At 58.8% G+C, this 9,051-nt stretch overlaps 1 protein-coding gene across 3 annotated transcripts; it reads left to right on the top strand.

Annotated features, from left to right (window-relative positions):
• The first annotated feature begins 1,228 nt into the window (after nucleotides 1-1,228).
• On the top strand, nucleotides 1,229-9,012 carry NFKB2 (nuclear factor kappa B subunit 2). Of its 3 annotated transcripts, none has more exons than XM_059899924.1 (23): nucleotides 1,229-1,331; nucleotides 2,604-2,695; nucleotides 2,981-3,062; nucleotides 3,180-3,220; nucleotides 3,475-3,573; nucleotides 3,653-3,804; nucleotides 4,063-4,169; nucleotides 4,264-4,422; nucleotides 4,712-4,816; nucleotides 4,945-5,030; nucleotides 5,109-5,247; nucleotides 5,487-5,615; nucleotides 5,740-5,949; nucleotides 6,029-6,170; nucleotides 6,558-6,672; nucleotides 6,765-6,978; nucleotides 7,127-7,296; nucleotides 7,421-7,523; nucleotides 7,653-7,804; nucleotides 7,934-8,003; nucleotides 8,231-8,403; nucleotides 8,517-8,628; nucleotides 8,731-9,012. In XM_059899924.1, exons 2-23 carry the CDS (start codon nucleotides 2,675-2,677, stop codon nucleotides 8,850-8,852), a joined length of 2,703 nt encoding a protein of 900 aa, XP_059755907.1. In that variant the 5' UTR covers nucleotides 1,229-1,331; nucleotides 2,604-2,674; the 3' UTR covers nucleotides 8,853-9,012. The 3 variants fall into 3 exon arrangements, with proteins under 3 accessions (XP_059755907.1, XP_059755906.1, XP_059755908.1); XM_059899923.1 differs by having other exon boundaries at nucleotides 8,728-9,012; XM_059899925.1 differs by lacking the exons at nucleotides 7,934-8,003; nucleotides 8,517-8,628; nucleotides 8,731-9,012 and having other exon boundaries at nucleotides 8,231-8,372.
• The last annotated feature ends 39 nt before the right edge of the window (nucleotides 9,013-9,051 follow it).

Raw genomic sequence — 9,051 nt, 5'->3', positions numbered from 1 at the left:
TGGTTGTGTTACTTCACCTCTCTGAGCCTTAATTTCTTTATCAGTAAAGGTAATATTTACCTCCTAGTGCTGCTGGGAGGAAGAATAAGAATTTATACTAAAGTATCTTAACACAGTATCTGGCACATTCCATTTGCAGGCAACATGAAGAGGCGGAAGTGACAGAAAATAGCCCAAATCAAGAGCCATAATAGTCTCCCTTTATGTAGAGCTACTGCAGGCCTGTAATTCCATTATTAAGGTCAGGGGCAAGTTGCAGGAAAGATCTGAAACAACAGCCTGTGTTCTACCTCGGTGAGCCGAAGGGAGGACGCCTCCAAGAATGGAGATTACTCATGGCACCTCCTAAAAAGAAATTCTACCAACCAGAAATGTCCAGCCTCGGAGTTCAGTACTTTGTGAAACTCTGTACTGACCTTGCTGCCACTAGAAAGGTCGAAGCGGACATTGGAAACTGTATAAAAGGCAATTTCCTACATCGGAGGAAGTTTGAACTATTAATTTTGGATGCCTTTTCCATTCTAATATTCCAAATCTCCGTGATCGATGAGCAAGGCCTGAGTCTCCCAAATAAACAATTCATTTCCCTTACGCGGCGCAGACCTGAGTTCAGGTCTGAAAGTCTGGCCAGCTGTTAACCTGCCATTTATAGAACCAGTTTTAGGTACAGATTGTCTCTTCCAGGGAAGACTGATTAAGAGAGGATTACGGAGTCTCCTCGCGGCTCCAGAGGGGCCACCAGATGGCACTCTGGAACCGACTGCAAGATCAACTTCCTTCCTCTTCCCCTAAGTCTTCCCGGCAGCGGGGCCCCGCTCCGGGCGGGGGACCAGAGGGCTGAGGCAAACCAGCTTCCCCTTGGGGTTCCCCGGCTTCAGAAGTGGCCAAGCATTAGGCGCACCATAAAGCCGAGCAGCAGCGGGGGCTGCCAGCTGGCTAGGACAGGCCTGGGTGGGTGAGGAGACTGGAGCCGGGTCCTTCGACTGGGGAATGGCACTCGGTCAGCGGATCCCCCAGCGGACTGGTCCCCAGGCCAGAGCCAGCGCCTAACTGAGAATCATTCTCACTTCTGCTTCCCGCGCTGCGCGAATATTTCTCCTCTAAGGGGCTGCCTGAGTCACTCCTGATTGGTTGCGCGAGTCCGGGACTTAAACTTTCAGCCAATAAAAAAGGGCACGGCGAGTGACGCACGGAAACGTCACGGGAATTCCCCCCTCCCGGGGGCCGAAAAGGGGCTTTCCCGGCTGGAGTCCTGGTGGTTGGAGAGGTGTCGCGACCCGTCCGAGGTGGGTCGGGCAGGGAGATAATCCGGAACCGGAGACGCCGCCGCGGTGAGTGGCTGGGTTCAGACCCCTGGGTGGCGGGACGCTGGGAAGGGCAGGAGAAAGGCCCTTAGCTGACCGAGCCCCAGAGCTTAAGAGCGGCATCTGCACACTCCAGAGAGCACGCACACGAACAAGACACGCGGATACACATCAATATCCCTGTACAAAGACGTGGGCCGTACGTACATCTACACATATGCCGGCGGGTGCACAGGGTCGTCCATGCACTCAGATTCACACACACATGCACACGCAAAACACACTCACCCGTGCACAGGTGCCTGGACCCATACCCTTCACGCAGAAACTCAAAGATATGTTCACCTGTGCCCTTACATACATGCTCAGACATGTGTCCACACTGATTAGTTTAAGGACGCTCACCTGTACACGCATGTTCACACCATGCACACACAAGCACATGGGCCGAAACACACTTGTACACCTGTGATGCAGACACATACATGCATTACACACGGCTATGGGACTGGGGGGGGGCGTGGGCCCCCAAAGCAGGTGCGGTGTGGGAATCAACGGCTGTACAGATGTTTCGGGGAGAGGGAATAGAGGAACCCATCCCAAGGAGGAGACACCTTTCCTCCCGCCGCCCCGTGGCCCCAGAGACCGGTTCTCGGGGCAGAACCCCGGGGCCCCCGACTGGGAAGAGCCCCCGCCTACAGGCCTTCGGGTAGGAGGCCTTCTTACAGTAGGAATATCCCCCCAAAACCCCCCGGGGTGAATCAGCCGTGGCCTCTCTCGGAGTAGAAAATCCCGAGGTTGCTCCAGGACGGGGGAGGGGAAGGGGACGGGAGGAGGGCCTGGCCCCGGACTAGTAGCCTCCCCCGGCCTTGAAAGACCCTCCAGTCCCTGGCGCCTGCTCTGGAGGGAGAAGGTGGCCCCCAACCCCGCGGGGCCTTCTCTGGGTCTGGCCGCTCCTCTGCTTGTAGAGATGCTGCGGGCGCCCGCAGGCCAGCGAGAAGACCTCGCGCCCCTCCCGCCTCGGGGGCGCGGCCAGTGGCGTCATTTCCAGGCCCGCCCCCTCCGGCCCCGCCTCCCCCTGGTATTTTCGGGACTTTCCTAAGCTGTTCTAACTTTCCTGCCCCTTCCCCGGCCCGGCCCAGCCCAGCTCCAGATTTCGCCCTCCACCGGAGCTTGCCCGCCACACCCGGACGGGTAGCTGGAGGAGATCGGACCCTCCCCCAAATTTGGGCCCCCCTCTTCCCCCAACTCCCGTCCTGATCTGTCTCTCCCTACCCCCGCCACTCCTCCCCACCTAAGGCGGGCGCCTGAAACTCTGGGGAACAGGACCCGCCGAAGCCACCGGACAGAGCCGGGCCTAGCCCAGAGACATGGACAGTTGCTACGACCCAGTGAGTCACGCCGCCTGGCCCCAAAGCCGGCCGTCTGCCCCCCCTGTGCCTGTCTGCTTGTCTGCCCGTCTTTCGGAGTGCCATCTACTCCCCGACACCTGTAATGTCCTCAGATTATCTCACCCTGCCTGTCAGTCAGTCTGTCTACAAACTGCTTACAGTAGGAGCTTTCATATGGGCCTGGGGAGGAGAGGGAGTCATTACTGAGGGCTTACAGAGCTGAGAGGTGGAGGGCTCTGGGGGTGGCTCAGAATCAGCTGCCACCCCAGTCTGTCTCCAAACCAGGGTCTGGATGGCATCATTGAATATGACGATTTCAAATTCAACCCGTCCATTGTGCAGCCCAAGGAGCCAGCCCCAGAGACAGGTTAGTAAGTCCCCTGACCTCCCCTTGTCTTGGAGGGAGGGGAAGGGAGGAGCATGTGCCCTCTGCCTTGGGAATGGTCTCAGAGATCCTGGCTCAGCAAGGCCCCTCTGTCCCCAGCTGATGGCCCCTACCTGGTGATCGTGGAACAGCCTAAGCAGGTGAGCGAGTGGAAGGGATAGTGTGGGATGGCTTCAGCTTTGGAGGAGAGTGGGGTAGTTGCAGCTGGGTGGCCACAGGGAGGGTAACTGACACAGGCCCACTTCGGGTTGGGATGGTTAGCTGCTGATGATCACAGTGGTGTGGTTGTGATTCAGTATACACACATCCAGTCATTATGGTCACTGCTGGCTGGGGGGGATGGGGGGGTGGTGTCTCTCCTGGTCACAATGTCACTGTGCCCTGGCACCTTCAGCGAGGCTTCCGATTTCGATATGGCTGTGAAGGCCCTTCCCACGGAGGACTGCCAGGTGCCTCCAGCGAGAAGGGTCGGAAGACTTATCCCACTGTCAAGGTGAGCCAGAATAGTGCTGGAGGGTGGGCTAGTGGACAGTGTGTTCATGGGCATTACTGACAGCCCTCACCCCTCACAGATCTGTAACTACGAGGGACCGGCCAAGATCGAGGTGGACCTGGTAACACACAGTGACCCGCCTCGTGCTCACGCCCACAGTTTGGTGGGCAAGCAATGCTCGGAGCTGGGGGTCTGCGCAGTGTCTGTGGGGCCCAAGGACATGACTGCCCAGTAGGTGCCCCCTACCCCTGGTCCCCACTGGTGTGCCCCCTCATTGCTTGCCAGTTCTAGGCCCCAGCCCACCTCTGTGAGCTTAGCATCTGACCAAGGGGAGAGACCCTGGTTGGCCCTAGAACCCAAGGCCCCAAGTGAAAACTAGAAAAGCTTCCTAGAGGAAGTAGGGCTGAGCTGAGCCCTGGCAGTGGGGAGGGTGCATCAGGAGGAAAGAACTGCCTGCAAGGCCTCTGACTCCTCCCCTCCCCTCCCCAGATTTAACAACCTTGGTGTCCTGCATGTGACCAAGAAGAACATGATGGAGATTATGATACAAAAACTTCAGAGACAGCGGCTTCGCTCCAGGCCCCAGGGCCTTACAGGTATGGAGGAGATGGAGGGAGTCATGGGAGGTGGTCATGGAAGGAGTAGAGAAGGAGGAGGAGTGCAGGGGTCACATGTGTGCCCGCTGCCCAGAGGCTGAGCGTCGGGAGCTGGAGCAGGAGGCCAAGGAACTAAAGAAGGTGATGGATCTGAGCATTGTGCGGCTGCGCTTTTCTGCCTTCCTTCGAGCCAGTGATGGCTCCTTCTCTCTGCCCCTGAAGCCAGTTATCTCTCAGCCCATCCATGACAGCAGTGAGTATCCTGATCACCTGGGGCCTGGGTGCCAGAGGGAGCATGGAGGGCAACCCTGAACTGTGGAGTCAGATAGGCCTGGGTTTGAACTTGGCCCCACCATGTATGAGCTGAGTGATCTTGAGCAAGTCATTTTCCCTCTCTGAGTGTGGCTTCCATCTTGAGTAAATGAAGATACTAGCAGTTCCTGTACCTCTTGGGGTTGTTCAGATAATACAAAGCCCCTGGCTCCATAATTGGGACCATGGCTATTATATCCTCTCAAGTAATTGATATCCCATCTCCATAGAGTCTCCTGGAGCCTCAAACCTGAAGATTTCTCGAATGGACAAGACAGCTGGCTCTGTGCGGGGTGGAGATGAGGTTTATCTGCTTTGTGACAAGGTGCAGAAAGGTGAGGCTGGAGCCTAGGCTGGGAGCTAGGGATGTTGGGTATCAAGCTTGGGGACCGGGACAGCTTCAGGACAAATGGCCCTGGAGATTCTACTAGGAGCTGTGGCCAAACTTCAATTTCCCCTGTAGATGACATTGAGGTTCGGTTCTACGAGGATGATGAGAATGGATGGCAGGCCTTTGGGGACTTCTCTCCCACAGATGTTCACAAACAGGTACCCTAGGGCCAGGGCTGGGCCTGGGCCCAAACTAGGCCAAGCCCTTAATACACCTTATGTTCTCCTTCCCCCTAGTATGCCATTGTGTTCCGGACACCTCCCTATCACAAGATGAAGATTGAGCGTCCTGTAACCGTGTTCCTGCAACTGAAACGCAAGCGTGGGGGGGATGTCTCTGACTCCAAACAGTTCACCTATTATCCTCTGGTGGAAGGTGGAGCTGGGCTGAAGATCCCAGGGGGGCTGGAGGGTGGGGGCTTGGCTGGAGGGTCCCAAGAACTAGACCAGGGGACCCATGAGTCAAATCAGGAGTAGGGAAGGTCCCAGGAAGAGGTGACCCTAGGAGCCAGCCTGAGGGCTTTCAGGGGAAAGGCCATTACCAAACATGGGACAGGGCTCTTGAGGCAAGGCGTGAGTTGGGGTTTTAACATCTCATTTGCCTCTCCCCCCCAGACAAGGAGGAGGTGCAGCGGAAGCGGAGGAAAGCCTTGCCCACCTTCTCCCAGCCCTTTGGGGGTGGCTCCCACATGGGTGGAGGCTCTGGGGGCTCGGCTGGGGGTTATGGAGGAGCTGGAGGAGGAGGTGAGTGCTGGTGGCAGGAAGGGGAATGGATGAGGGAGGGGTAAAGGGGAGAAAAGTTGTGGGGGAAGAAATCTGGAAGAGTCCTCCTGGTGCCCCCTCCCCACAGTCCTGCCTGTGTCCACAGGTGGCAGCCTCGGCTTTTTCTCCTCCTCCTTGGCCTACAGCCCCTACCAGTCCGGTGCGGCCCCAATGGGCTGCTACCCGGGAGGCGGGGGCGGGGCGCAGATGGCCTCCGAGGCGCCTAGCGTGGATGCTGGGGAGGAAGCAGCAGAGCCGAGCGCCCCCTCCGGGACCCTCCAGCGCGAACAGCAGGCCCCGGAGCTGCTGCATCGAGGTATGGCCTCGGGAATCCGGGCAGTCGGGATGCTGCGGGTGGGGACCTAGCCCACGCCCACACCCCCTGTCGCCCCCAGCCCGGGAATACAACGCGCGCCTGTTCGGCCTGGCACAGCGCAGCGCCCGAGCCTTGCTCGACTACGGCGTCACGGCAGACGCGCGCGCGCTGCTGGCGGGACAGCGCCACCTGCTGACCGCGCAGGACGAGAACGGAGACACGTAGGTGGGAGGGCGGGCGGCCGGGCGGGCGGGGTCCTGGGCTCGGCGCGGGTGGAAGGTCTTGGGGTGCGGGGCGGGAAAGGGACTTAAAAAGAGCCAGGGCTCTGGAGTTGTACAGACCCGGTTTCAAGCCTGGCCTCGCTATGCTCTAGTTCTGTCCAAGATACTTAATCTCTGCACACTTCAGTTTTAAAGGGGCACAGTAATAGTACGTACTTAGCGCAAAAGGTGCTCGGAAGTATTAAGTTCAGGTGCAGCGATGTCCTTGGAGATGTCTGGGCTAGACAGGGCCGAGGGAGAGAGACTGTGGAGGTGGCGGGGTTTTGAGAGTGAAGGATGCTGAGTTGCTGGGCTTGCTAGGCCAGAGTCTCACTCCCCAACCCCCAGGCCGCTGCATTTGGCCATCATCCACGGGCAGACCAGCGTCATTGAGCAAATAGCCCACGTCATCTACCACGCCCCGCACCTCGGTGTTGTTAATCTCACCAACCACCTGCACCAGGTGAGGGGCATCTATTGGTGAGGGGGTAGGGGTTGGAAGTCAGGTGGGTCTAGGCCAGGAGCAGGCCTGGCTCATTCTGCCTGCCTCCCCAGACGCCCCTGCATCTGGCAGTGATCACCGGGCAGACCAGCGTGGTGAGCTTCCTGCTGCAGGTGGGCGCAGATCCAGCACTGCTGGATCGGCATGGAGACTCAGCCGTGCACCTGGCACTCCGGGCACGTGCCAGTGCCCCCGACCTGCTGCGCACCCTGCTGCGGAGTGGGGTTCCCAGCATGCCCCAACTGTTGCACGTGCCAGACTTTGAAGGTGAGTTCATCACCTGGACCAGCGGGCAAGGGTGGGGACCAGGGAGGGTACCTGGTGAGTGCCTGTAGTGGACATGAGGCATCGAGGTCAGATGGTCAAGGGGTCACATTGGGGGCACAGCTGCAGGCTGAGCATCCTGTGTCACTAGGGCTGTACCCAGTACACTTGGCGGTCCGTGCCCGAAGCCCCGAGTGCCTGGATCTGCTGGTGGACAACGGGGCTGAAGTGGAGGCTGCAGAGCGGCAGGGGGGCCGAACAGCCCTGCATCTAGCCACAGAAATGGAGGAGCTGGGGTTGGTCACCCATCTGGTCACCAAGGTGGGACTGAGGATTGTGGAAGGCATGGAGCCAAGGGTGTGGAGGGACTAGGGACGGGGAGGGTGTGGCGGAGGGACAGCCAATCAGTCGGTGCTGTGATCAACCACTCCTTTGCACCCCACAGCTCCGGGCCAACGTGAATGCCCGTACCTTTGCGGGAAACACGCCCCTACACCTGGCAGCTGGACTGGGATCCCCGACCCTCACCCGCCTCCTTCTGAAGGCTGGTCAGTCTCACTCTCAGGGGCATATGAACAGGGCTGGGGGGGAAGGAAAGGGGTGCCTCCCAGTGCCCCCACTTTGCATCCTTAATGTGGGCTCCTGTCGTACCTCTCCACGACTATCCCCTTACTCAGGTGCCGACATCCATGCAGAGAACGAGGAGCCCCTGTGCCCACTGCCTTCGCCCCCCACCTCTGGTAGTGACTCAGATTCTGAGGGCCCTGAGAGGGACACCCGAGGCAGCTTTCGGGGCCACACACCTCTTGACCTCACTCGCAGCAGCAAGGTGAGGCCAGCCTGGGACTAGAAGTACCAGGGGATGGGGCATCTGGGCTTATAGATGGGTCCTGAGTATTTGGTACCTGGGCTTAAGGACTGTGATGGGAGGTAGTCAAGGCTGAGGCTGTCTCCCCAGGTGAAGACCTTGCTGCTAAATGCTGCTCAGGACACCATGGCGCCCCCCCTGACCCCACCTAGCCCTGCAGGTGAGATCTCCCCACCCATTGCCAGACCCCAGACCCCTGCTCACAGAGGTCTCTTCTCCTTCAGGGCCACTCAAGGAGGTCTCCCTTTCTCCGTCCCTGTTCTCCGTCCATTGCCCCCAGTGGCCCTTCCTGCCTTATCAGGTTACCATGTGAGAAAGGTGGCATTCAGCTGTGTTTTTGCCCATCTCCGGGGGGTAACTAACATATTATGTGTGTGTCCCCTTCAGGGCCAGAGATGCCACTTGAGGATACAGTCCTACAGAACCTGGAGCATCTGCTAGACGGGCCAGGAGCCCAGGGCAGCTGGGCAGAGCTGGCAGAACGGCTGGGTCTGCGCAGTCTGGTGGACACGTATCGAAAGACGGCCTCACCCAGTGGCAGTCTCCTACGCAGTTACAAGGTCAGTCAGTCCCCGTCCCGTGCTCCATGCCCCAGTCTCAGATCTCTGGTGCTTCTTTGGGGACACCACACCCTAACCATAACTCAAGTCTCATGCCGCTTCCTTCTTCTCAGCTGGCTGGTGGGGACCTGGCGGGCCTGCTGGATGCCCTGTCTGACATGGGCCTGGAGGAGGGAGTGAGGCTCCTGAGGGGTCCTGAGACCCGAGAAAAGCTGCCTAGCACAGGTAAAGGGGCCCTACCTGAAAGGTGGATCTGGGCTTGGAGAGTGGGAGGCCTGAGGCCTTGACTCTTCCCTATGCCCTTCCCCGTGTCCACTCCCCCAGCAGAGGTGAAGGAGGACAGTGCATACGGGAGCCAGTCGGTGGAACAGGAAGCAGAGAAGCTGGGCCCCCCTCCTGAGCCACCAGGAGGGCTCTGCCACGGACATCCCCAGCCTCAGGTGCACTGAACTGCTGCCCACCCACCAGCCCCCTTCCTGGGCCCCTCTGTACAGTGTCCCCGCCTATTCCAGTTCTTATTTAACACCCCGTGCCCACCCTTCAGTTGGGGCAAATAAAAGATTCTCATGAGAAAGAGAGGAGGCGTGGCCTCCTCCCCAACTTACAGCAGCCCCTGATGTGTGTGACTCTTGTTCCTGGGAACCAAAT

Source organism: Balaenoptera ricei, chromosome 16, assembly GCF_028023285.1.
Source record: "Balaenoptera ricei isolate mBalRic1 chromosome 16, mBalRic1.hap2, whole genome shotgun sequence".
Taxonomy (NCBI): Eukaryota; Metazoa; Chordata; class Mammalia; order Artiodactyla; family Balaenopteridae; genus Balaenoptera; species Balaenoptera ricei.
Note: the sequence above shows the minus strand (reverse complement) of the source record. Positions and strands in the feature narration are given on the sequence as shown.

Excerpts from the sequence above, each read along its gene's own strand:
- NFKB2 (XM_059899923.1), top strand. The coding sequence starts at position 2,675 with ATGGACAGTTGCTACGACCCA. Across the intron at positions 4,170-4,263 it reads CAGGCCCCAGGGCCTTACAG|AGGCTGAGCGTCGGGAGCTG; the intron begins GTATGGAGGAGA and ends CCCGCTGCCCAG. Across the intron at positions 6,171-6,557 it reads CAGGACGAGAACGGAGACAC|GCCGCTGCATTTGGCCATCA; the intron begins GTAGGTGGGAGG and ends CCCAACCCCCAG.